This window comes from Zonotrichia leucophrys, chromosome 9 (genome assembly GCF_028769735.1).
Source record: "Zonotrichia leucophrys gambelii isolate GWCS_2022_RI chromosome 9, RI_Zleu_2.0, whole genome shotgun sequence".
Classification (NCBI taxonomy): domain Eukaryota; kingdom Metazoa; phylum Chordata; class Aves; order Passeriformes; family Passerellidae; genus Zonotrichia; species Zonotrichia leucophrys.
The window spans coordinates 16,620,596-16,646,691 of NC_088179.1; the positions used below are offsets into that span (position 1 = coordinate 16,620,596).

Sequence of the window (26,096 nt, forward strand, 5' to 3'; positions counted from 1 at the left end):
GAAAACTGCCAAGACTCGTGCACCAGCTCATTTCTTGCAAGCTGACTTTGGGACAAAAAATATTTCCAGATTTTGTGGCTCTGGAGCACAGAAGACCCTTATCCAGAAAGAACAGCCTGGAGTCTGCCAGCACACAGTTTACAAACCTCCAGATCAATTAGCCTTCGTTACCACTAATGCATAACTGATTAATGTGTACTAACCAAGGGATGTTTATAGGTTTCCACAAAGGCTTTGTTTGTGCACACTAAAAAGGTGATTTTTCAAGACAATCAATTCTAATTTATCTCTCTCCTTCAACAGGAAAAACAAAATTCTCTTTAAAAAGAAATTGGTTAAGTTTTACCTTCTCTGGCTCCAGTGTAATCTCACAAACTCTGCTTTAAATTCCCCAATTTATCAGAACTTTCAATTTTGAATCAATATAATACATTCACTTTTCTTTTAGATATTGGAAAATTTCCCATCTAAATAATTTTTCATCAGAAAAAGTAATTTTGTCCACTGGAATTTAAGTCCCAGTGCCTTCACACCATAAGGGCTGCAGTCTCACACCTTTAACCAGTGTTCAGCTGGAGCCAGCCTGGAACACAGTTGTCTGGAATACACTGGAAAAGGAAGATGACTGTGGGTCAGTTCAGATCTGAGGCATGGGATTTATCTTACTTTATTTGATGGAAAATGTATTTATGAGATAGCCAAGGCTCCATTTTCTAAATAATTACTAAATGCAGCCAGCAGCAGCATTTCTTCAGCACTATCTACCAGCTATTCTTTAGGATTAATGATTTTTAACTTGCCAAAGGCAAGCAACTGCTGCCTCCCCTCCCGGATCCTGATGAGTTGTTCTCTTACCAATGTGGAGTTACTGCCAGGGGGATGTTTGTAGGTCCAGCTTGAGGAGACTTCACACTAACCACCTACATGCCAGAACATGGGTAGAACCATCCCATAAAGGTGATCCTGTGGGCGAAGAAACTGCCAGCCCAGGTTTCATCTTGTCTGCACATCCCTGCCTGTTAGACTGGGGTGCTTTAAAACACAAGGTGGGCAGAAGCACCTGAAACAAATAGCTGTGATGATGATGCCATTCCTGGAGATGGCACTGTCAGCTAATCAGAGTATAAAAATAATCCTTCTTGTGTTGGCATCTAATATCCAATTTGTACCTCATACAAGAAGAATGTATCCCAATGCCATAAAAGAATATCCCTTGTTAACTGCCAGTAAGCAAACCAGCAAAAAACCTCCACTTCTGCCAAGTCCTTAGGCACCTGGTTCATAAAGACTTCCAGAATTCTTCAGTAGTGCCAAATCTGCTCTTGGTCGTGGTGTGCTAAGTCATCTAACTGTGATAAAGAATCCATTTTAAGAAATGAAAGCATAAATTAAGCTGAATAAATTTTTGGAGGATCTGGAGCAATCATCATAAGTAGACTACCTGGCACGAAGTTCCCATGTTGCTGGCAACCTATGGGCTCATAAAAAAGGATAAAGTATCATCACTCTGTGACTGCTCACTGTTGTCATTTGTCTTCCAGTCCTGGCTCTTGGCTTGTGAAAAGCTCTCCACAACTGCCTGATAAAGCCACTCTTCTATTTTCATCAGAAGGGTTGAAATTCTATCTGGTTTAGTGGGTGAAACCCTGAACTGTCTTCCCAAGTGACAATGACAGAGTTGTAAACAACAGCCTTGCTCAACAGCAAACCATATCAATCTAAGGGAATGTGTTATCTGCCCTAGAAAGCTCCCTGCAAGAGCTTCTTTTACCTCCTGCACCCACTAATATCCTGAGACAGACTGGAAGACCTCTAAGCCTATCTTCACAAATGCAACTGTGGCTTATGAGAAGAAATCTTTATTAATGAGATTTCCAATTCATAGACTACAGTTCAAGATCATTCTCTGTAAAACCACTTTCCAGTCGGTAATATGTAAGTCCCAATTCTGATTCTTCCCTTAATGCCTTTATTTGTTACACAGTTTACCAATATTTTCCAAACAGAAAAAAAAAAAAGAACAAAATATCAACCCTTCATAATTATGATGCTCAGGATGCAACTGTCTGTCAAGAATCTTTCAGGGTAGTGATTAACCAAATGAAGAGGAAAGCAAAAATCTTAGGACATGCAAGAAGGAATTCACAAAGAAGCCGTTTTACAGAGTGACTCTTCCCTGAATCTGCCATTTCCTATCGAGGAATGGCACAGATCTGGTAGGGAGGAGGCTTCATTGTGCTCCCAAAAACAAACTTGGTGTTGACTTCCTTCACTCCTTCTGGCAGGGTGAATGTGAATGCTTGTAGCAAGGTGGAAAAGACAATAAAGAGCTCCATCCTTGCCAACAGCTCCCCCATGCACACACGGTGCCCTGTGAAGAAACAGAAAAGGCACTTCAGCCAAAGGATTTCTATCACACCTCCCTTTCTAAACTACCTGGGATTTTCTTTGCTTGTTTACTGCAGATTTTATCCTTTTCTCTTAAGTTTGTCATTTAATGATTCATAGCTGAAAGGCTGCTTGTATTTCCCCAAAAAGTTTCAATTTACATTTACGGCAGGCAGTAAGACGTTACAGAAACTGTCACCAGGGTGGCATAGTTCACATTTACAGTCTTCCCAGCACCATGCATTTTTCTGCTACTGCTTTGATAGCTGGATCTCTTCTCAAAGAGAAACTGGATCTGTCTTCCAAGAAAGACTTTTCTGTGTGTCATTCTTTCTCTTCTCATCTTTTCCACAAACAACTGGACTTCTCTCTTCTTGGAGATATTTAAAACAGTTTGTATATACCCATTTGTAGGTGCCTTCCCAGTTATTTTGAGGAGTGAATGGATCTGAAGTTGTTACCACAAGGAGTAAATAAATCCCTGTTCAGTGCACTTACCTATAGCAAATGGTAAGAATGCTTCTCTGTTTACAAAGTTTCCATCTTTATCCAGAAAGTGGCCTGGGTTGAACTGATCGGGTGTCTCCCATTTGCCAGGATCAGCCAGAACAGAGTCAATATTTGCTAAAACTACTGTGTTCTGGAAAAAAAGGAGCAGTGGCTTCAACAAAAACTGTGACTGTAGAGTCTACTGATATGTAAGACAAAGCCTTGTGAAAGGCCATTCACAGGGGCAGTCAAACCTTAGAGGCACTAGAAGAAGAGTTCATGCTCCGAGTCAGGAAAAAAACTCAAGCCCCTTTCTAAAATCATCTAATGGACCAAAGATCAAATTGATTCAAACATGCAGCACATTTGTACCTTTGGAATGCGATATCCCAGCAGCTCTGTGTCCTTCACACTCATTCTGGGCAGTGCAATTAAGAGTATGTTACTGTATCTCTGGATCTCGTGAATTACAGCATTTGTGTAGGGCAACCTTTTCCTGTCCTCATAGCAAAACGCATGGGAACAACCCACAACAGCATCCAGCTCCTTCTGGACTTTCTCTAAGGAGGAATATTCAGCTTTAAATATACAGCAAACAATCTATAAACTCTATAGTCATAATTTTTCCTGTTGCAGACAGAATGGCATCCAACTAGATGAAAAAGATACTTTATAAAAAAATAATGCCTTCAAATTCCCATACAGATGACCTGAAAAAATTTGACATAGAGTTTGTTTATAGGTTGAATATATACTTTTAAAATAAGATAGTGGATGAGGTCATTCTATAATAATATGTGGGTTCCTGTTACATATACTGCTCTAAGGTAATTTATGAAAAGACTTTTATTAATATTTATTTCTACAGGCAGGGAGTCAACTGGAAAAAATATTAATCGTATGTTAGGGGAACAGTATAGTAATTGATCAAGGATTGTTCTTCATTAAGAAGCACAGATTTTGCTTGTCATCTACAGATTCCGAACTGCTATTCTGTAATTACTTGCCTTGGGAAGCACTTCTACAAATTAGTTTTTCCCAAGGACTTTTTTTTTTTACTTACAATCTGAGCTGAAATGGTATTTTCTGATTATTTTTTTTTAACACTAGAGACTCTATCATTGCAATTAGAATTACCCCCACAAAACTTAAGAATGTGTTAATATATCCTGAGAAGATGAAAAATCATATGAAAATTCAGTATGTGCAACCCAGTTTCAAGTCTTTTGAAGGTAACAAAATGGGACATCCTTTCTCCTTAACACTTCCTCATTTTCTATTTGCCAGGCTTCTGCTGTGACTGGTACTCAGCTTAAACTGTCAAATATGAGGCAGTTTTTGTACCTTCTAATCCATTCTATCCCATACACTCTAGCTCTTTTCTCAGTCATTTTACTCTGCCAACCTGTAACTTTCTTCTGTGAATATCATTATTAAAAGCACACATTTTCAAGCTACTCACCTCAATATTAGCAACCCCACACTGTATTTAAGTTATTTCTGCTGCAAGAGGCCAAGAGCAAATCAAAGAGCAGGAGTCAGGGATTTAAAAGGATGACCCAAAGACTCCTTAGTGGAAATGTAATCATTACTGTCTGTGGAGGGGTAATGGTGCAATTTATCTTATCTGAGACTAAATTCCTGCAGCTGATTAAATTAATCACACCCTGTATTCTGTTTAGATCTGTTAAAATAAAAAAAAAAAAAAAGCAAGCTGGAATGATTAGCTTGAATGTTAGAAAGGGTACAGCAAGAAACAAATTAATGCAGTTCACCTGATTCATACTTCAATAATTAGTTCCTCTACTTTGAACAAGCATGACCACTATTTGAACTTGTTTCATTGCTAGAGTTGCAGACCTCTTTGGATGTGCTTACCTTGAATGTCAGGATAAATCACCATATAGAGCAATGCCCACAGTAAAGTGGTGGCTGTGGTTTCTATGCCTGCTACAAAGAGGTCAGCAACAACCTGGATCAAGTTTTCTTCATCAAAAGTTGCATCAGGATCTCCTTTAGTCTGCAGATACAAATTGAAAAGAAAGTTATGGCACACAAAAGAAGAAGTAAACCACCTGGAGAAATCATGCACTTCTAAATTTCTATTAGACATCATTATAATCAATGAAATGCTTAAAATCCCTTGTGGTTAGCAAAGTGTGAGAGAAGTTCAGAAGTACTCACTTTATCTATCTCATCCAAATAGTAATCAATAAAATGTCGATTTTCATCAAGGTTTCTTTTTCCTTTGAGACTTTCAAGTTCCTTTACAAACAGAATATCCAAAAACTCTCTGCAGGACTTCATCTTTTTAACTGATGGCAGAAAGTGACCAGCAAGCCAGGGAGACAACTCATACATCTGTAAAAGAGATATTTTAGATATGTGATATTACATATAACTGTGTGGCATTTAGCAAACTAAATTTGAATCCTAATACAGGCTTCTTGGTAGTGGAAAAAGCAAGTGAAAGACTGATGATTGAATTAGCATTAGAATTAGGTTGAAGGGATAGTGCCTATTCAATAATGCATTAAAGATTAAAGCCTTTCTTAATTCTATTTCTCCCTGGAGCAAAATTAAAATTTCTCTCAGTTTTATAGTATAAAGTTTTATTTATTTATTTATTTATTTATATAGAGAGAGCATGCGTTGTTTTAAAAACAACTTATACAAATACCTACTGAGAGCAGTTTGGAAATAGCTGAACCTGTGTCCACCCTGATTAGAAGGGTAGATTAGGAATCATTTCACTGGCATCTTCTGGGATAGTTACTAGTAAGGAATTTTATTTTAGCTTATCTAGCCAAAGTATCAAAATAGTCATTAAATCCTCTAGGACCTTACTTACAGCAGTTTCCAGTTAGTCAGAGATGGTGGAAATCATACAAGACACAGAACTGGATGAGTTCCAACAAGTTCTGCAGAAGCAGCTGCCTCGTGCATGGGAAAATTCACTTTTTGACTATACACAGTACTGTGGTTCCCCTTCATAAGTGATTCATAACAAAACTGCCCCAGTCTGAGGCCACCTGTTCTGCTGCTTTGCCAGCTGCACTCACAGATGCACATACAGGAGCAAGAGAGAATTTTTCTCTGCAGTGGACCAGATGTGAAGTTGGGAGTTTGTGCCCTGAATGGTGACAGATATCATCCAGCAGCTAAAGGAGGGGGACTTGCAGTGTCATTATATTCTTGTAAGGATGTGCAGATGTGGTACAGGTGTTGCTGTCAAAAACTGCAGGGAAAAGCTGCCATTCAGCAATTTCATGCCATGTTACCTTTGCACAAACCAGTTGCTCTACTCCAGTTTCTATGAGGTTAGCTGACAGTAGAGAAAACAGTAAAAACCTATTTATTCTTGACATTTTTGATAGCCGTGTCATATAATAGAGAGAAGAAAGGTAGCTTGCTAGACAGAAATTAAGATAAGCTTATTTCTGAGCTTTTCAGATAGTTTAACCCATATTTTACTACTGATTTCAGATATAGTTTCAAACTCTGGAGTTGTGCAGGTAGCACATTTTAAAAGAAAGTCCTTTGTAGATCTCTCAGCCATGTAACAAATCTTTGCATTTTCATCCCTGTCCCCCATACACAGGAAAATTCTGTGTTAAGATGAAGCATAAACAATAGAAACAAGTTTTGAACTAGCCATCTTGAAGTTCTGAAGTGCTCACCAGAAATTCTAGGTGCTCTGGTATTATTTACTTTTGTTACTTTTGTAACAAGTAAGTTGCCTTTTTTGCACTATCTATAGAGAGCAAACAAACAAACAAACAAAACTGATTTTCCTCACAAAAAAAGAGACGCTGTTCAAAAATGCTGCCAGGTAGTCAAAGGACTCAATCAGGCGGTGAAAATTCTCATCATCCCTGGAGAAACGATGTCCAAACATGATTGAACAAATGACATTTGCGACCATATGAACAACAGGCATAGTGGGGTCCAGAGGTTTTCCTGTAAACACAAGGGACTGCATTCACCATTAACACTTACTGTTCCTGCTTTGCCCACTGACAGGAGAGCTGATAAAATTTCATCAACATTTCTGACATTAATTAGATCACTGAATGGCAAATTGTAATTTATTGGTAAGACGTCTGAGTAAAAAAGTAACTTCAGACATCTGAAAAACAGTGTTGGTTGAAAAAAAGGAAATTCTGTTCTACTGCTAGTGGGAATGGAATTAGTAGTATTAATTATAAAAATACCCAGATATCATCAAACCTTGGCATCAACAGAGCTCACATTTGGCAATAACCAGGGTACAAAACAGCTGAGACATTAAATATACAGATGAGTTGAGAAGAGAACCACCTTCTATTTTTGATCATATCATTTTGTATTGGAATATTTCAACATACCTTGTGCGTCCTTGGTCAATGCTTTGCATATGTTATGCTTTTTTTTTCTACACAGGAATAGGAGGCACTGTGACACTGATTTTTTTTACTGTTTGCTGTTACCATAAGTAACAAAGAACTGATTCAGAAGTAATAACACTGATAGGAACAAGTGTGTATATATATATATATATATATAAAACGAGACAGGAATCTAATTCTGTGATCTTGCTGTGGGGTTTCACACTTCCACAAGTAAGTATCTCATGCAGGTTGCATATACAGACTTTTGAGACTCAACTCTGCATATACACTTTGAATCCATTTTTGTAATCAGTTTCAGAAGTTACAGTGCCCCATTCTCCCACTGCACAGACTGCCCTGCCCGCCTCACATACCATTTGTTTTCTGTAAGTATTCCACCAAGAGAGCAGCCTCCTCTTGCAGTAGATAATCCTTCTCTTTTTTCCCTAATCCCATCTTCCTCATTGTTGCCATTCCAAAACGCCTCTGCTGCTTCCAGAGATGTCCATTAGAGAACAAAACACCTAGAATCATAATGAACTAATGCTGTCAATGCTTTATAAATTGATGGATTGGTAAGGTTGATACATCCAAGAAGCTTCTCTTTTCTTCTAATTTTTTTCAAATATTTTACAGCAGTCTGACAACATTCTTCTTTTCTTTCTTTTTGTATTTTAGCCATTTATCTTCTGCATAGAAGCTCTTACATTAATTCTATGCTGTCATTATTGTTCTGACACAATACAGAATAGAATTGTTTTAAAAAACTTGTGAAAATAGAAGCTTTTTCTTGATGTAAATTAAGGACTTTGAGGCTCTAAATCAGTATTCAAAACTAGGGATAGAACACAACATAATAAAAGAATTTCTGAGAATAAAAATTACCTTTGCCACGTGTTAGGAATTGAAAGATTCTCTCTTCGGGCCTTCCAGCAACATCTTCAGCATGGGCAGTCAGACCTTCCTTCACTGCCTGAAACCCTTGCAAGACAACTGCAGGAGTGTTTGAAAGCCATAAGGTGAAGATATTGCCATGAATTTTGGCCATCTGTAGAACAAGGCAGAATTAGAGTAACAGGAGTGAGAACTGGTACTTTTAAATCAAACAAAATGAACCAGATCTTCTCCCTGGGCAGATGCCCTAAGAGTGACTGACTTTGAGAACAGAGCATCAGGTATATTCTCACATACAATATATTTTGAAGTCAGGTTTCTATCTAAAGTCTTATTTATTAAACATCATGATGTTTCTAAAATGTCACCCAATATTGCCAAAGTCTGTGATGTCATTTATTATGTCTTACAATTCAAACTCATTGTAGATGAACTCTTCCATCCTCACCACTTGCTACAAGACAGCAGTAGCTCATGAATTTGATGTGAGCCATCTACAGATTCCCCTTTGTGTGTCAAGTGTAGCAAAAGCAGTCGAGGAGCTGAGAAATGCAGGAATCCCCCTTTCCCTTCCAGCTCAGCTGTGACAGCCTTGTCTTCAGCTGCCATGCACTCAGGCATCCCTGCAGTGGGCAGGACAGTCCTTCTCCTGGTGCTGAATCAGGAACTAGAAAAGTAGCAGAATAGGCTGGAAAGAGTGGTGTGTTGCCAAGACATCCCAAGAAATGCAGGACGAGAGGATTACACAATTTTGCTGCCTGGGAGCAAACAAGAGGGAATACTTATGCACAGTGAGCAAAAATAGATGTGCTTGCACTTGCACATTTGTGTTTAATTTCATTTTTGTAAGGACCAGTTCATGGCTTTTGAAACCTTGGGATGACCAGTACTAGTCTTCGTGTCTGGGATGTCAGAAATAGAAGAAAACACAGCAGACAGGCACTAGCTACTATTTTATATTATGGAATAATAACACTTTGCCTTGAAATATGCAGCTCAGGAGGACGGAGCTGGCAGGACTTGGAAAACGAGGGAGAGGGAAGGCTGAGAATGAAGAGGACAAGTGAGGTGCTATTACTTACATATTTAAATGTTAAGTATTTAGTATAGGTGTATAAGAACCATAAAAGAATGGGATACAAACTTTAGAAGTGCTGCATATTACAATTGGAAAGGGTTTGAGCATACGATGAATTATTTTAGCCATTTAAAAGCTCAGTCTTGCAAAGCAGACTGAAATCTCTTGTGAAAACCTGACCAAAGGGTATGTCAGAAAATAATTTATTCTAAGATTTTTCAAAAAATCCATTGAATAAATATATATAAAAAAATCAACCTTTCTATACTGGAAACAAACATAACCTCAGCAGCTACTTCATGGGATACTTAGAAAATGCCAGTGCAACAACAAAATGCAGACATCCAAAAGACTGCACAGAATTAGCGAGTCTACTTTAAAATACAGCTTCTTCCTATGTGTAAGACAGGACTATTATCATCATTATGGTTTTGTTCATATGCACATATGGTTTTATATATACATATACATATATATATATATATATAGTAAGTGCAAATTTTCACACAAAGAAACATATATTTTAATTATCTCCACCTATTTCCACATTTATGCAATTTAGAAAAAATTCCTCCCTAGCATTCAAAACAACACTATGTTAAACACAGTTACTTTTCAATCAGTTTATGAGTTCATTAATACATTGCCAGACGATACATACTTTTTTAAGATGCTCATGATGAATTTTGAAGTTCATCTGCAGCAGATTTCCAAAGAAGGGATATGGAGTTGGCCCAGGAGGAAAATGTCTTCGCATCCATTGCAATTTCAGAAACTCTATTAATAGCAGAGACAGCACAAAAAATACCAGCACCTCACTCACTGTTAACATTTTACTTCTGATTTACACAGCTGCGTTGTCTCTCTACAAGTGCTGTGTAGACAGAGGAGAGATCAGTTTATCTTGCTTTTGGGGTACCTCCCTGAAAAGAGAAAAAACACTTGATGCTCCTATGACTCATCTCTTCCCCTGTTTATCACTTTTACTTCCCCACCCCAGAGAATTAAGTGTTCTTATTTGTAAGCATATAGAACATCACTATGTTGCAGCTACACATCAGTCAATCATTGCCTCTTCAAGGAACACAAAATGTAGGTTAATTATACATCTCCTTGTGCCATGACTCCTGCTGTGACAAAAATCTCTGCCCACGGTCCTGGTTTCATAAAAAACCTCTTGCAAGAATGAGAAATAAAAAAATTTCCTGAGGGCTGGCTGCACACCCAAGGGCAGTGGGTTACTGAAAAGTTCACGCTCATCAGTAGCCATCATATGCACCAGCCATGTGCTCTGCTACTTAACTCGCCTCACACTCTTCATTCTGATGTTCTCTGCTATTCCTTTAATATTTTTCCTCACAGTTTATATTGAAAGGTGTTTGGGGGGTGGCTCTACCTTTTAATTTTGTGCCTAGGACACACACAGACCATAAAAGACTCCAATTGATCATTGGTTAACAGGAGTTTGTTGCTAATAATGACATAATACCCAAGTGTCCTCCCACTCCCTGCCCAGCTGCACAGGGGAGTGGGGTTGCAGTCTCCTTGACCAAACACAAAGCAAAATTTCTTCATGCCTCCACCTGCCTGTGGCTAATCCCTGTGGTTTGCCTGCAGCAGGAACAAAAATGACATACAGCTGCCTCTGAGAACTTCTTTCACAAGTGCTCTTATGCAACTGAGTAACTCCAGCTCTGCAAAGGGTGGCATTTGAACGGGATCAACACAGATTTGGCACTTGCACAGGAACAGCATTAGCTTGGACTTGGCTCTGACTTAGACAGCAGCATGTAACACTCTGGGAAGTCACCTAGATGGCCCTGCTGCCCATGTACCAAACCTACAGAACTGGCACAGCTAGAAATAAAAGTTTTGAGGTGTGAAGGACACTGGTTTACTCCAGAAACAGGGCAGAAAAATAACATTTACCCATCTTGCTGGCCACTGATCTGAGAGCTAGGATCAACCTGAAAAACTGAATTATCCATTTTGAAACCACTTTTGGGACTTTTAGTTCCTTCACTGGTGTGGCATTTTCTCTATCTCAAACTGCTCCCAACTCTGAGTTTAGTATTTTCCAAGGTGTTTCTGGGAGGAGACTCACAGCCCCAAGGCTTTCCTGCCCTGCCCACTTGCAGCCCCATCTGGCCCGTGCACAGTCCTGGCTGGCTGCTCTGCATCTCCCCTGACTCTCCAGGCTCACTCTGACTTTCCCACACACATTAACCACATTCTGGTGACTGCACCTCTCAGCCTAGACATGAACTGCCTGCATGTAGGAAGGCAGCTGCCAAACAGCTTTGCCAAGTCTTTGGGAAAGATGTCAAGGGAATACAAATAGCTTGTCTCCTCACACAAGATGGTGCTGGAAGACTGGGAAGAGAGAAGCCTGATAAGGTTTTGTAAGCTGTATTTGCCACAGCTTTCATGAAGAGAATTGAATGCCTGGGGAAGCAGGGGTTAGAGCTGTCTGACAGCTCAGAAGAACAGAAAGGTATCCCTCTAACAAGGGTATCCTCCTCCTCTCACTCTTGCCAGGAGAGCTGCTGGCCCATTCTCTTCTGCCCCGTCCTTTCAGTCCATGACACAATGGATAAACAGGACAATGCCAGCTAGTCCTTGAAGCGTGCTTGTGATAACAAAAATTGTAAAGTCTTTTATTCAAGAAAGGAAGCTGGTAGAGCAACAGTAACCCTCACTCTGACCTTGGGTTTTAAATCTTATTGGGTGGGTTACAAGGCCAGTCTCACAGTGAGAGTGGCTACTGACACTTGCCATCCACTAGCCCTGCTTGGGCACTGCTCCTGCCAGCTGCACCTTGCACAGCTCTTCCCTCAGTGTGCATTGGGATTCAGCAGGCTCAGCTCAGCTGTCAGAAGGCTGCTTGTGTGCAGCTGCCTCTCTGCTGCTTGTGTGCAGCTGCCTCTCTGCTCTCAGAAAACTCTCAAGAGCTTTGATTCTCCCACAGCTTTTGGGGAACACCACATGAATGTCTCCTGCCCTGCCCCTCCTTTGCAGCCAACAAGCTTTGCTACTCAAGACTGCAAAGACTACAAGCTGCCCCCTGATGCTTTGGGCATCAATGAAGAGACATGGCCAACCTAATGTGCTGTACATCATTGTCATTACAAACATTGGCATGTGAGAGGACTCCCACCTTCACAAAATGCATCTCAAATGCACAAGAGTATATGTCAAAAAAATAAAATATTTTTAGGCCAGTCCACTGGTCCTTATCTGTTTCCACCCACTGCATTCCACCAGCAGTGGGGCTTCCCTCTGCAATTTCCAGCAGGCAATAGGAGGGCTTTGCCTTTGCTCTTGGCCTGAGTCACAAGCCTCACAACCAAATGAAGAGTTGCACTGTTGTCTCTCTTTTACTCATCTGCCCATGGCCCTAGGCCAAATAGACAAAGCTGCTCCCAGCAAGTTGAGATGCCCCTCCACAGCTTTGAGTTCCCATGCAACCACACCTGGGGGCTCTGGCAATGCCCAGAGCCACCACCTATGGTAACAGCATTCCCACAGACCATTCTGGATTTGAGAATGTAGGGGAAGGCTGCTCAGAGCCTGGCTCTGATGCTCCTCCTCCCTCCAGGAAGATTCTGCTGAGTTTCTAGTAAGACTAGACAGAGCAATAATTGTCTACATTTATTTAATTTGTAAAACAGCAGGAAAAAAAATGCAGTACAGACACTTTCCAGACATAGGAAAACCAGAGTATTTTTTTAGGCCTGGCTTCTAAGACATATAAATTTGAGCTAAAAATGAGAACCATAAAGCTGCACAAATACCAGCACACTACCAAACCTGTGTCTGTGCTTCTTAAATCTCTAATGCTGAGCAACCTAGCGCAGAACTGCACAGAGCTTGTAGGGATGAGGTTTCATGGTGCTCCCAAAGATAAAGTCTGTGTTGATTTCCTTAACTCCTTCTGGTACAGTGAACTTGAATTTCTGCAACAGGCTGCAGAACATGATGAAAAGCTCCATCTTGGCCATTGTCTCTCCCGGACAAGCACGGTGACCTGCAAGGGGTGAATGGAAAGAGAAGTCAGTCCTCACCAAGGTCTGCAACCAGCCCCTGTTTCCCAGCTTTTCTCAGGAGCATTGCTCATCAAGGAACAAAGAGCTTTGCTGAATCTGACAATTTCCTCTCAGATTGAACTGGACTTACAACTGACATGTCTGCAATTCATCTTTGAAGGATCTGCCCAGATTATGGAAAAGATACCAGAGATGCTTCTCAGAAGTTTCATTCTTGCTTCCTAACCTATAGGACTCCCTAGTTTTATGAAAGGGATTTCAGTCCTTTGATTCCAAATACGAACAAGAAAGCATATTTAGGTTCCCTCATGGCTTCTGCTTAGTACAGGCTGACTTATCTTCCCTAATAACAGTGAAAAATCAGAAGACAGAGGACACTCTACACCTCCTACATTCTCCTACATAATGGTGTCAGTGAAAACAACATGCTAAAGAAAAATCTCTTCCCAATTTATCAATTAACTCTGTCCAGGATATAATTCCCAGACACAGACAGTGACAAACTCTGTAATGCAGTGGTCAGGTCATTCAATTCAGAAGTGAGAAACCAATTCCTCTTCTGCCCAATTTAGACCAGAAACCTGAGCCTGACATTTTCCCATCTCAGCTGACAGCTCTGACAACCAGGCTATTCCCTCCTGGCATGATCCCTGAGAGCTTTTGTTTGTTTAAGCTTCTATAAACTCACACACTGGTGGAAGAGTGATTCAAGAAACTCCACAGGAAAGACATAGACTTCTGGATGTATTTGATCCAGCTTCTGGATCTCCCATTCATCTCTCTGCACTGATGAATATTGAATTATTTATACAAAATAAATCAGCTCCAGCACAGCAGCCTGCCACAGAATATTCACTGTAATGGCATAACCCAGCATATACAGAGGAGAACCAAGGCAACAATGTAAGGACTCAAGTTCCTAAGTGATTGGGAATCCTGGGACCTTACTCATGTTATCTTCTCTGCATTTTCACAAAAATCTAGGATCAAGTGTTTATACAATTGGCAAACAGCTTATTTTTGCAGTCAAACATTTTTCTGGGCTCGGAAAACTATGTGCTCCTGCAGTTTGGGGTTACACTCCCCTCTGGCCTTCTCCACAATGAAAATAACACAGCTTCATCTAACTCACACACCTGGGCTCAGTTCTCAGAGCACTCACCTGCTGAGAAGGCCAAGAAGGCCTCTCGGGTCACAAAATTTCCACCCTTGTCCAAGAAATGGCCAGGGTTGAACTGGTGAGGTGTCTCCCAATAGTCAGGGTCAAAAAGAGCTGAGTCTACATTTGCCATGATTAGAGTGCCCTGAAAGGAAGAGGCAGTTGGCACAGCTCTGTCTCTCATGCATAAAGAATAAAAGGACACAAACAGATTCCAGCTATAATTCTGCACACAGAAAGGCAGCAGAAGTGAAAGATTACATAATTAGGGGAAAAACAATAATCTCAAGGCTTCTGAGGGATTTTTATCAAAAAATAAATAAGCAAAGAAACTTCAGTATTTTGGGTTCAGGGATTTCCCTGTATTCCTTCATGTCTTTTTTTTCCCATCTGTTAGCACATGCCATAGAATGTGTGGTCTGCAGTTCTTTAGCACCATAGCCTAAATCTAATTAAATGATCTTCCTGTCCTCAGCTGGAGGGGAAAGGGTTTAATGGTAAACCTTTACTGGTGGCCAAAGATCACATTGGAATAGAAGGGATATCTGTACCTTTGGAACATGATACCCCAGAACAGTGGTATCCTTCACAGCTTCTCTGGGAATTGTGATTAAAACAATGCTGCTGAAGCGGAGGATCTCATGAACCACAGCATTTGTGTACGGCAGCTTCTTCCGATCCTCGTAGCAGATGAGATGGGAGGGACTCAGAACAGCATCCAGCTCTTTCTGGACTTTGTCTAAAAAAAATTAAAACATCCATTATAGAAGTAAGAACACTGTTTTGGATGAAACAGCTTTCATTTCCTTTTTGGAGTATAGTCATGATAGAAAAAATTACAATATACAAATAATTTATACTTACCATATCCTGAAGTTTAAATGCATTTGTATAAATGTATATATGTAATGCATTTATATTAATATAAACTTATACAAATCATAACCAGCTAGTTATGATTTATACAAATGCATTTATACAAATGCATTTGTATAAATGTATGATTTGTATAAATCATAACCAGCTAGTTATGATTTTACCACACTCTGTTTTCTAGTTGATAGGTTTTATGTTCAGACCCTTTTTCCACAAGCCCAACAGATTTATGGAGCATTATATTTAAAGGAGGGGGAGAAAACTATAACAAGACCTTATTATGACATCAATACAATTAAGCTGAATTGTTGATTTTACTCCAGTTAAATACAGACTCACAGCACACTAATGAGAGTGTTGCAAGCAAGCCACCACATCAAGCTGACACATGTGCAATGCTGAGAAATGAAATAGGATCATATTACTAAATATGATCTACCATCACCAAGTATTAATCTCTTTGGGCTGCTATCTAAGCTTTACTAACACACCTTATACAGTCTCAGATGGGTTCAGATTTCATACTTAAAACTTAGGCTAAGAGGAATCTTTTTCTTTATAATTTATCAGAATTTGAAGTGCATGTGTGTGCACAAGGCTCTGTTCTTGAAGTATTCTAGCACCACAAGCATGAAAAGAATTTCTAGCCCTCAGCCTGAGTCAAGAACATGTACTTGGCTTAGTAGTTCATCACTTCTGAAAACCCTCTACCAAATCACCCAAAAATTTTGAAACTAGTGCACAACTGTGATCTTGTCCAGAATTTCTGGATCATCTTTTTGTCTTCCTTCTCTATGTTTAACATTCCCATGCATTAGAATAAATATCTATTTTACAGAAATTTGACTGATGTCTCAGTTAATGAACTCAAATAATATAACCTTATTACACATGCTGGATGCCAGAAAAGCTTCACTTTGCCCTAACCCAAACTCTTATTCCACCTTGTGTGTTTTCAGCCTGTATCTTCCATTATATTCTTACAGTGCTGAAAGAGTCCTACAAAAATCAACAGGACCCAATACAGTATCAGAGCCTGAACATCCCTAAAATTATTTTAAAATCTCTGTCTGAAAAAATTTTACTACATTGGCTTATTAAAAGCAAAACTAAAAAATTATCTTTAAAGCAAGCTTGATCTTAAAAAAACCTTGATCTTAGCAAAAAAAAAAAGCTCTACTTTAATCATATCCATGCTTGTTGTGTGCTACTCACCTTGGATGTCAGGGTAAACCAACATATAGAGCAGAGCCCAGCGCAGAGTGGTGGCTGTGGTCTCTGAGCCACCCAGGAAAAGGTCAAAAACAGACTGCACCATGTTGTCTTCATCAAATGTAGAATTGGGGACATTTTTAGTCTACAAGTGTCAGTGAGAAAGGTAAAATGGAGTAGAGCTGTGTAATAACACTGAGACAGACAATTATCACTATATCTAAAGGAACAAGATTTCTAGAGGACAAACACAGATACTTGAGCAGAACACAGATATAGGCAAAGACTTTACTCAAATGAGTACAGAAATACTTTTAAATTACAGGTGCTGTTGAATGTGTCAGGTGTATAAGTCCTGTTATGCTACCTTGTAAAGTGGCATGTTGATTTCTGTTAACTTCCACAGCAGAAAAACACATTTCTAGGTAGTTTTATCTCAGCCATACCACTTCCAGCACATTTGCTGATTTCAGGATTCTGTCTAATTTATAATGTTATTCTTTTGAAGATTTACGCTTTTTTTCAGAGCAGAGACTAACAACATTTTAAGATTGTCATGATACTAATACAGCACTACTAAGCACAAAAATAATACAAAGCAAGAATCAGAATTCAGCAGCCATCTAAATATCTGCACCTTTTCACGGCCCTCCCTACTGCCTAGCCCTCACTAAGGATTCCAAAATATGATAACAAACCAATGTAAATAATTTGTACTTCTAGAACAAGTTTTTGAACAAACTATTCAAAGTTCATATTTTGAGTTTGGCAGCAGAGTATTTAAGCTGTGCTTGCAGAGCTCTGCAGTAGTGGGCAGACAACAGCAGGGAAGGGGCAGACAACCCATTATGGTTGGATCTGTGTCATGTACAGCATTAATCACTCACTTTCTCTAATTGCTTCAGGTAAAAGTCAATGAAATCTTCTGGTTCATCTATTCTGCCTTTTTCCCTGTGGCTTTTGATTTCCTGCCTCACAAAGGAACAAACAAAATCCCGGGAAAATCTTGCTTTCCGTAGAGGTCCTGGGAGGTGCTCTGCAAACCACGGGAACATTTCACATATCTGGGGAGCAAGAATTCAGTACAGAAGCAGTTAGTAACACTGTAGAGAAGCCTCGTGCTAGAGAGAGAGCATGGATATTTTTGGTGCTAAACTGCTGAATTAATTTCTCTGAGAAAAATCCTGTGGCATGAAAAAAATGTTTAGTACATAAACACACATTAAAACCACAAATTAGGGACAGCACAGTTTCCACCCTAGATTTTTTCCCATCCTTACTAGATAACTCCATTTTTATTTGCCCTGTTAATTCACCAACAAAATAATCTACTTTTGCAGATACATATATCAATATTAATAAGTCCAATGTTAATAAATATTTACGTCCATCACCTTAGCACTGGGAAAAAAAAAAAAAACCAAAACCACAAAAAACCCCAAACCAACACTTTCTTTCATTCTTAGACAGAGTATCATCTTTTCACCTTAACAATACTGGTATTTCCATTACAGAAAAGGTCATTATCCCAAGCATATTACCTTTGCTAAGACATTCTACTAAAGATTATTAATACAATATTCATAATTGAATCATGTCAAACCCAAAGCACTGCAGGTCCAGTTCATATTCACAGTCAGAGTATTTATCAGTATTCAAAAATGCAGTACTTTAATAATATTCATACTGATATAATTATATTGCAATAAATAATGAGCCAAATGATCAAATAAGTTGCATGTTAGTAATATTCTAATAAGCAACACTCTCACATAATAAAAGCGGCTGTTCCCAAAAGCCACTATACAATCGAAGGCTTCAATCAGCTGGTGGAAGGTTTTATCCTCCAGAGAGAAACGATGTCCAAAAACCACAGCACAAATCACATTGGAGACAGCATGGACAATGGGGAAGGAAGGGTCCACAGCTTCTCCTGCAGACAGAGAAAAACATTCATCTCAAAAGCACTTCCTCTTCCTTTGCTATTTGGGAGAACAAGATTACAATGACATTTTGTAATAGATGTCCTCTATGATATTTATACTGTTACTCAGAAACACCCAAAACTCACTAGGAAATGTAACAAAAGACAAACCTCACTCCAAAATGAAGACAGGAAAGCCTCAAATCTTTAACTCTTGGTCTTTTTTTTTTTTAATTTGCTTTCCTTTGTGCTTTCTTTTTTAATCTTAATCTTGGGTGTTGATCCCAAAATACAAAATGCTGAGGTCCAATAATCTCAAGGGTTCTGAGGGGTTTTTTGTCAAAAAATAAGTAAGCAAAGAAATTTCTATATTTTGGAAATTTCAGAGGTTTCCCTGCTGTATTCCTTCATGTTTCTTTTTGCAGTCTGTTAGCAAATGCCACAGAACGTGTGGTCTGCAGTTTTTTAGCAATTTATCCTAAATCTGCAAATCTAAGGTGTGCTCCAAGTCCATTCTACTCAGTAACAAAAGTAGTGTTAACCCTTAGAGTCAAGCAGTCTGTGCTCTGTGTGCCCCCAAGCACTGTGTCAATGCCATACCCTCCTTGTCTCTGAAGAACTCCACCAGGTAACGGGCCTCGGTTTGGATCCCACGCTCCATTCCTTTATTCCCCATTCCCAGTTTTCGGAGAGTTCCAAATCCAAAATGTCTCTGTTGTTTCCAGATGAGACCATTTGAGACCAAGATACCTTTAGCCATCAAGAATGAATTTTATGTCATAATAAAGTTCATACAATTGTAGATGATAAACACAGTAAGAGTCATCTTCTCATCATGCTGTTGCTCAAAGAGGAGGGACACATCAGGACAGTGTTCTTTGAATTGAATGTTGTCAGAGGCAGAGAAAACACCTTGGATAAGACATTACCATCCCTGCAAAAATAATCCACTTGGACCTCTGGACTCACCTGCCTTCCAAGCCTAGTCCTATTTTTTTCTGAAGCATCTGTCTCAGGTCTTTGAGGGATCCTGTTCTACCAGGATCTTTATACCAAATATCAAGTTCTCATCCTGAAAAGGTCCCTTCTGGAAAGACAATGAAGCCAGGGCAAGAACCACCCAGCCAAAATGAGAAGGAAAAATAGGCTTTAGCCAATCTGCAAACAGCTCCTTAAGATCAAGAGTTCCTGTGGTACAGAAAGGAAACCCAGGCTGCTCTGCTGTGAGTCTGTGTTCTAGCAGAGACCCCCCAGCATGAACCATTTAATTTGCTTGGTGGGGAAATTCCCTCCACAAGTGTAGCCTACACCTCCCCCTGGGAAAGCCAGCTTACTCCCTGAGACAGCTGCTTCCCTACAGACAGGAATAACTCTCCCCTATTCCTTCTGCTGTCCTGGGAACCAGGGACAGGCAGGTTGTATTTGTGATGCAGTCACAAACTTGCAGCTGAGCTGCAGCTGTTGGTTAAAGCCATTCCTGCTACAAATTGCGAGTTTTAGGGCACACATCACAACCCAGCTACTTTTCTCCACAGCACCCTGATAAAAAGTGGCAATACAGATCCTTCCAAATGGACTAAAATGGCCCCAGACTTATACTCCATCTCTATACCTTAAAGTGGTTTTTCTCTACTTACATTAGCTAGTATTACAAATTAAAGCTTTCCAAACAGTAGAGCTCACATTAAACAAATCCTGACTGAGGGTAAAGGCATCTGCTGTACATTCTCTGGATAAGAGGCTGGTGGAAATAAGTTCAATTATTTCTGTTTTAAACATATCAGTATCTTTATTCTCTCTCCACTGTGATTCAGCAGTGTTTGTGATAACACAATACAACACTTTGAACACTCTGGTTAATAAATTTAAAGCTCCACTGACCTTCCTGTGACTTTGTATTTCGGAGCAAGACTAGATCAAAGTTCTGTATATGCTTTTCTTACAGCAGCCTTTGCTGTAAACAAACAACTGGGAGCATAAAGATTTACTTTAGTCTCAGCTTGCAAAGGAGGCTGCAGGCTCAGGATTATTTGAAATCAGGGCACGCAGACAACACTAAGAATGTTGCCCATGCTGCTCTGATAAGATTCTGAAGTACACGTGTGACAGTGGGATTTGGAGACCACTTAGGATGATGCTTCAGAATTATATGATTCACCTTGAGCAGACAGAAAAAGTCAGTTGGGAACTAAGGGTTTTTCAGTAAGAAAAACACAAGAGGAAACAAAGAAAGTCAAGGGTGAAGTCCTTTCAGAGACATGAACATCTTACCCTTTCCATCTGCCAGTTTGTTGAAAACGTAGGTCTGCAGTCGCCCTGAAACATCCTCCGAGTTGTCGGTGAGACCATTCTTCACAGCTTGGAACCCATAGAGCACCATCATAGGTCTGTGACCCAACCACAGGGTGCAGATGTTGCCATAGGTTTTTGCCAGCTGCAGGTAAGATCAGTGCCCAAAAAAATCCCATGGGAGAAACATCAAAGAACATGCACACACAATGGGCTGCTGTCTTCAGCACAATGTTGCTCAGGGGTTCAGCAGGTGAAAAGGGACAGTGGCTGTGTTTTGTGGCGGGGGTTCTTTCCACAGAAAGGGTCTGGGCTCTCTCTGGGAACACAACACCCACAGAAACGTAAGCAATGAAAGAATAAATGGTCCTTTAACTTGGCCTGGGTTGTCTTTGCAATAACAACCATAGGGTAAATGCCCTTGAGTGTTTATGGATCTGTACAAGGTTTCCTATGAAACTCCACCTGCCCATTCTTGGTTACATTTTTCAACTCCATATTTCATTGACTCAGACAACAACCAGAATTTCTTGAAATGATGAATTCTAGACGTAACTCCCCTTCTAGAGTTCTAAGAACTGCAGATTTCACGTTTCAATGGCAAGAACTCTTCCCATCTTGTACTGAAATACTGTCAGCTGAGGCATCTAAGCATAGATCCCATGTCTGGGTACTGATGGGACTGCTCTCAGGCAATGCTGTGGGTATTCTGCAAGGACAAAGTCCTTGATGCTAGACCAAGAACCAGTACAGATCTGTCCTCTCACAGTCATTAACATGTACCCATGAGAAAATTTTAGCATCATGCTCATTAAGCTCCCTTCAGCTGCAGCCAGTCACCCTCTGACCTGCAAGTTGCACTTAGCACATTAGGAAAGGCAGCAATTTGAAAAAATATATTAACACATTGGGTTCTCTTGTCATATTTTGGCTCAGTGGAGGATGTTGAAAACTGAAAGAATCTGTATTAGCAGGCTTAGCATGGAGCTCATTCTTCCCATCAATTATTTCCTTTCACCATTATTTACATCTTTTGTTTATCTGCAAAGAGTACATCCCAGACTGGACTTCAGAGAAACAATAGATGAAAGGATTTGGCTGCATATGGGATACAATCTTGTTTCCATTCCATGAGAGCAGAAGATATTCTGGTTCAAGACACCTCTGAATTTAAGACACCTAGATTGAAATTATTTTCAATATATGCCTATAATATATATTTATATATACTGAGAATAATTTTTTTTTCTTTCAAGGCCAAATAAATAGAAGTATTTTCTGCAGCAAAATTACTATGTTCAGTTCTGTTTAAGTTGCACACATATAAGAATGAGACTTTCATATGAAATTATTAGGCTTTCATATGAATTAAACTGTCTGCAGGATTTTTGCCTTAACTTGTTTAGGTACTTCACTTCCACAAATCACATTCTCTCAGGGTTCTCCCTGTTACCACATCAGCCTATCAGCAACCACCACCATTTTTTCCAGGTTTTGCCTCAATAGCTCGTTACTTCACATCTGATACATACCTTTTTCAGGCCCCGGTGATCAGCTCTAAATTTTATCCACCAGATGCTTCCAATGATGGGAAATGGGGTTGGTCCAGGAGGAAATCCACGACTCTTCCATTGCATATTCAGGAACTGTGCACTCAGAAGAAACAAAACCAGAGATATGAGAATTACACTTATCATCATTTCACACTTCCAAACTCGTATTATAAAATTGCTACAAATATGTCTGTTGAAATTGTTCTTCTGAACTCTTCCCTGTCACATTGAAGATTTCTGAATTTTCACCTCCCTTCTTTCCTACCACTCTTCCCAATCCAAGAAAATGAGGATTATTTCCATTCTTGAGTGTTATTTAATACATCACTATGCTGCAATATGCTAATTGATACCATTATTTTAAGATCCAGCAGAGGCTGGGTCAGAGAAGGTGGGAACCTCAGCCAGAAACATCCCTTTGAGCAATCAGTTTGAGGAACGTGTCACTCAAAATACTGACTACATGCACGTCAAGAACTCAGGTACAAGGCTGCAGCTGTCAGATGAGGGCAGGAATACTCATCAGGTAGCCTTCTTGGGGCAGAGGTAAAAGGAAGCAACCAGTAGCCTTGTACAACAGTGGGTGGAGATGCAGACTTGGGAACCAAGAGCAATGAAGGGTTGCAATTTGAGTTTTCACAGTAAACAATACAGATGAACTGCAAATAGCACAGTGAAGAATCAAACATAACTAGTGCTATTGGCAAAAAGTGTAACAGACCTCACATTAAACTCCATTTTGGGGCTGAGTGCTTGTCCCCTATGAGGCTTTATGAATTAGTTTCTGCCTTATCTCAGTAGCAGGACCCCTGCTCAGCAGAATTAATTCCAGAGCCTGTAATTCTTTGTTTTATTTTTAATCCACAGCACCTGAAGCAGCACTTGCAAAGATCTCCTCAACACAAAAAAAAATCCCTACAAAGAGGAGCAGCTCTTAGAAGATTTCTAGAGTACAGCTAGTGGAATAGGCTGTTTGGGATGTTGGTACCAAGCTGCCTTATGAAGAACAGCAGACATTATAGGGATGGGGCTGTGCAGTGCTCCCCTAAGGAGTGCCTTTAATTCCATCAGACAGGGTGAATCTAAACACCTGCAAAGGCTGCAGAAGACACAGAACTCCATGGGTGCTGACTGCTTGCCCAAAAATATACATAGCCCTACAGAAAGAACACAAGAAGGCAATTACTGATCTTAATTGCTGTTTTCACCACACCCCCACTGTCTTGCTTGTGCTTTCTCTGAGGCTGTTGCTCCTCTCACAGCAGAAATGTCCCTGCAGGCTGTCATTCCGTCTCAAGATCTGCTGTCTAAAAAAACTTCAACTTATTCTCACAACTCCATTTGCATAATCCACTGGTGTCACTTAGCAGCTGGCAGAAAGGACATCAGGCATGTTTTGAAAGATCTTTTCACGTTTTATTCAACTCATCTAAGTTCTTCAGTAGCATTCAAGGCACCTATGTCAACCACTGTTGACAAGGGCAAGAACACTACCCTGGAGAAAAAAGTCCTTCCTTACACAGTAACTAATCTGGGTTGGATTCCAGAAATTTCTCCCAGTGCTCAGGAATCAGTTGCAATATATATCTAATATATTTGCAATAACCATACTTGTCCTGCAGGAAAGAAAGAGTTTGTCCTAGGCTGTCTCTAAACCTCTGTCCCTAGCAAATTCATCTGAACAAATCTTAGCTCAAATTTTCTGTTCTGTCCACAGCTGACATTCCAAGTGCACTAGCATCTGGGCTAATAGATACTGCTCTGGAAAATTGTCAAAAAGAATGCTGAGGCTGCAAATACTCAAACATTAGGAAATGCCAGAAGGAAAACTGTCTGTACAACATTAATTATTTCTTCCTGACACTTCAGTGAGAAAAGGGTATGTGCTATGGTTCATCTATGAAATTCTTGTCTCTGTTCAGCTCTTCTGCAGCTGAGTGCAGAACACTGCCAAGATTACACAGCAATTCACAAACCAGGGAGACTGAAAGGGCACCAGGCCTTGGTAGCTCCCACACCATCAGGACACAAAGCACCACAGCACTGGTGCAAGGTCTGCATTGCTTTCACCTGAATAGCACTGCATTACAACATCAAAACAGGCAAAACTGACCAACAAACAGCCCAAACGAAACAAAGGACAATGAAAACAATGGGAAAAAAAAAAAGAGGAATTTTTACAGCAGTTGCTTTCCTTTCTAATAGCTAGAGCTCATGCTTTTTCTAGTTCTACTCTCACTGCATGCCAGTGATGCCAAAAAGTTGGTAAATGTCTGTAAGATTAGATATACCAACTGGTTTTATTTTGAGATGACTGGGATGACTATGTATTACTAGCAGGAAGAGAAAGTGATGGATGCTACAATTCATTGTAATGCAGAGTGATAGAATTTAAATTAACTCCATCAATGTGTGTGAATTGCAGGACTTAAGTGCATGAATTAAGGACTAAAATACAAATAAAGTAATTGTGAGATCAAGCAGGTAGAGGCAGGTGTTTACAGAGAAGCTTTCTACAAGTTGTTTTGGGGAAAATCAGTTTTCCTTGCTCCAATATCTTCATTATTTGGGAATAGCACCACTCCATGCAAGCCTTACTCATTATTATCTAACAAACACTGTCACAAGGGCTCCTTGGCAGAGATGGAAGGTGTTTAGACAGCTCAGAAAACCCTTTTTTCTAATGAAGGCTTTAGAGCAGAGGAGTAGGAAGAAAATATAGGGAAAGAACAGAACAGAAACAATCGTACCTGCCATCTACAACTTGACTTTCATTAGTCAACCTTCAAGCTCTTTCCAAAAGTGAACATCAGGGTTGATTAGATCCAGAGAGATAAAGCAAGTTCATGAGAGTCACAGACAAGCTATGAACAAATCTAGGAACAGAATTTGAAGTCCCATTCCAGTACTTTGTCTATGCAAACTAAAAACTCATCAATCTTCAAGTCCCAACAAAACAGATGACAGCAGGAGGCAAAACCCCATATACTTTATTTACAGTGCATGTCAGTAAAGTTCTCTTTTCCTGAACTGAACACAGAATGGGAATTTCTTTTGCTCACATTTCCCAGTTTGTGCTCACTCCAGCTGTGCTGTAACCCACATTCTCCCTCTCTCAGTGTTTACCTGGACACAGAGTGCCAGTGTAACAACTCCTCTCCCTCAGAGAAATTCTGATGCCTTCAGCCAATTAACAGCTCCTAGCTCCTATTACGAAGTTCTTGAAAGATCAGGGAGTGCAGGGGAGGAAGAGACAGCTAAGTTGAGAAATCCAAATTAGTGTCTCCGCTGGAAGGTGGGGCGGGGGGGGGGAAGAACTACAACAAAAAACAAACCCACAAACAAATCCCAAAACCAGCTTAGCAATACCTGTGCTGTTTAGCTTGAGGCCAGGCCAGGCAGCAAGAACATCAGGCTGTGTTTTCTAATATATCTGTCCCTGCAACAGACAAAAAACAAGCCCTGGTTGTCTGTTAGAGCAGATGATACACGCTCTAGGCAGAGGTGTGCCAGGAGCCCTTTATCCTTTGCTTCACACCATCCTAATGATGTTCTTCTCTGCTTCCCACTCCTGTGGCCTGAAGCCTTCATTACAAAAGCAGATTTCCTCATCTGCTCAAAGCAATCCAACTTAATATCTGTCATCTTAAGTGGAGATGCAGCTCTTGCAATAGTATTTGTGTCAGAGATCGAGCAAGATTTATGTGAACAGCTACTACTCACACGTACTGAAAATATAAAAATACACAGTATTGAAACAGCTTCCTTGCTTTTTCTCTCCTTGTGAACTTCAGCCCAAACTTTTGTGAAATAACTTT

General features: G+C 40.0%; 2 protein-coding genes across 3 annotated transcripts; both read right to left on the bottom strand.

Moving 5' to 3' along the window:
- Positions 1 to 1,226: 1,226 nt before the first annotated feature.
- Positions 1,227 to 10,051, bottom strand: LOC135451556 (cytochrome P450 2J6-like). The gene is made up of 9 exons (XM_064720897.1): positions 9,881 to 10,051; positions 8,133 to 8,295; positions 7,622 to 7,771; positions 6,677 to 6,837; positions 5,062 to 5,238; positions 4,756 to 4,897; positions 3,250 to 3,437; positions 2,887 to 3,028; positions 1,227 to 2,371 (listed from the first exon to the last, which is right to left on the bottom strand). Exons 1-9 carry the CDS (start codon positions 10,049 to 10,051, stop codon positions 2,193 to 2,195), a joined length of 1,473 nt encoding a protein of 490 aa, XP_064576967.1. The 3' UTR covers positions 1,227 to 2,192.
- Positions 10,052 to 13,067: 3,016 nt separating this feature from the next.
- Positions 13,068 to 22,443, bottom strand: LOC135451557 (cytochrome P450 2J6-like). Of its 2 annotated transcripts, none has more exons than XM_064720900.1 (9): positions 22,258 to 22,443; positions 20,708 to 20,870; positions 19,037 to 19,186; positions 18,285 to 18,445; positions 17,400 to 17,576; positions 16,516 to 16,657; positions 14,976 to 15,163; positions 14,428 to 14,569; positions 13,068 to 13,246 (listed from the first exon to the last, which is right to left on the bottom strand). In XM_064720900.1, the coding sequence occupies exons 1-9, from the start codon at positions 22,423 to 22,425 to the stop codon at positions 13,068 to 13,070; spliced, it is 1,470 nt and encodes a 489-aa protein (XP_064576970.1). In that variant the 5' UTR covers positions 22,426 to 22,443. The 2 variants fall into 2 exon arrangements, with proteins under 2 accessions (XP_064576970.1, XP_064576968.1); XM_064720898.1 differs by having other exon boundaries at positions 18,285 to 18,442; positions 22,258 to 22,422.
- Positions 22,444 to 26,096: the final 3,653 nt, after the last annotated feature.

Excerpts from the sequence above, each read along its gene's own strand:
- LOC135451556 (XM_064720897.1), bottom strand. The coding sequence starts at position 10,051 with ATGTTAACAGTGAGTGAGGTGCTGGTATTTTTTGTGCTGTCTCTGCTA. Across the intron at positions 7,772-8,132 it reads ATTCCTAACACGTGGCAAAG|GTGTTTTGTTCTCTAATGGA; the intron begins GTAATTTTTATT and ends TTATGATTCTAG. Across the intron at positions 3,029-3,249 it reads TGGGATATCGCATTCCAAAG|AACACAGTAGTTTTAGCAAA; the intron begins GTACAAATGTGC and ends CTTTTTTTCCAG.
- LOC135451557 (XM_064720900.1), bottom strand. The coding sequence starts at position 22,425 with ATGATGATAAGTGTAATTCTCATATCTCTGGTTTTGTTTCTTCTGAGT. Across the intron at positions 20,871-22,257 it reads ATCACCGGGGCCTGAAAAAG|CTGGCAAAAACCTATGGCAA; the intron begins GTATGTATCAGA and ends TCTTACCTGCAG. Across the intron at positions 15,164-16,515 it reads GGTTTACCCTGACATCCAAG|ACAAAGTCCAGAAAGAGCTG; the intron begins GTGAGTAGCACA and ends AATTTTTTTTAG.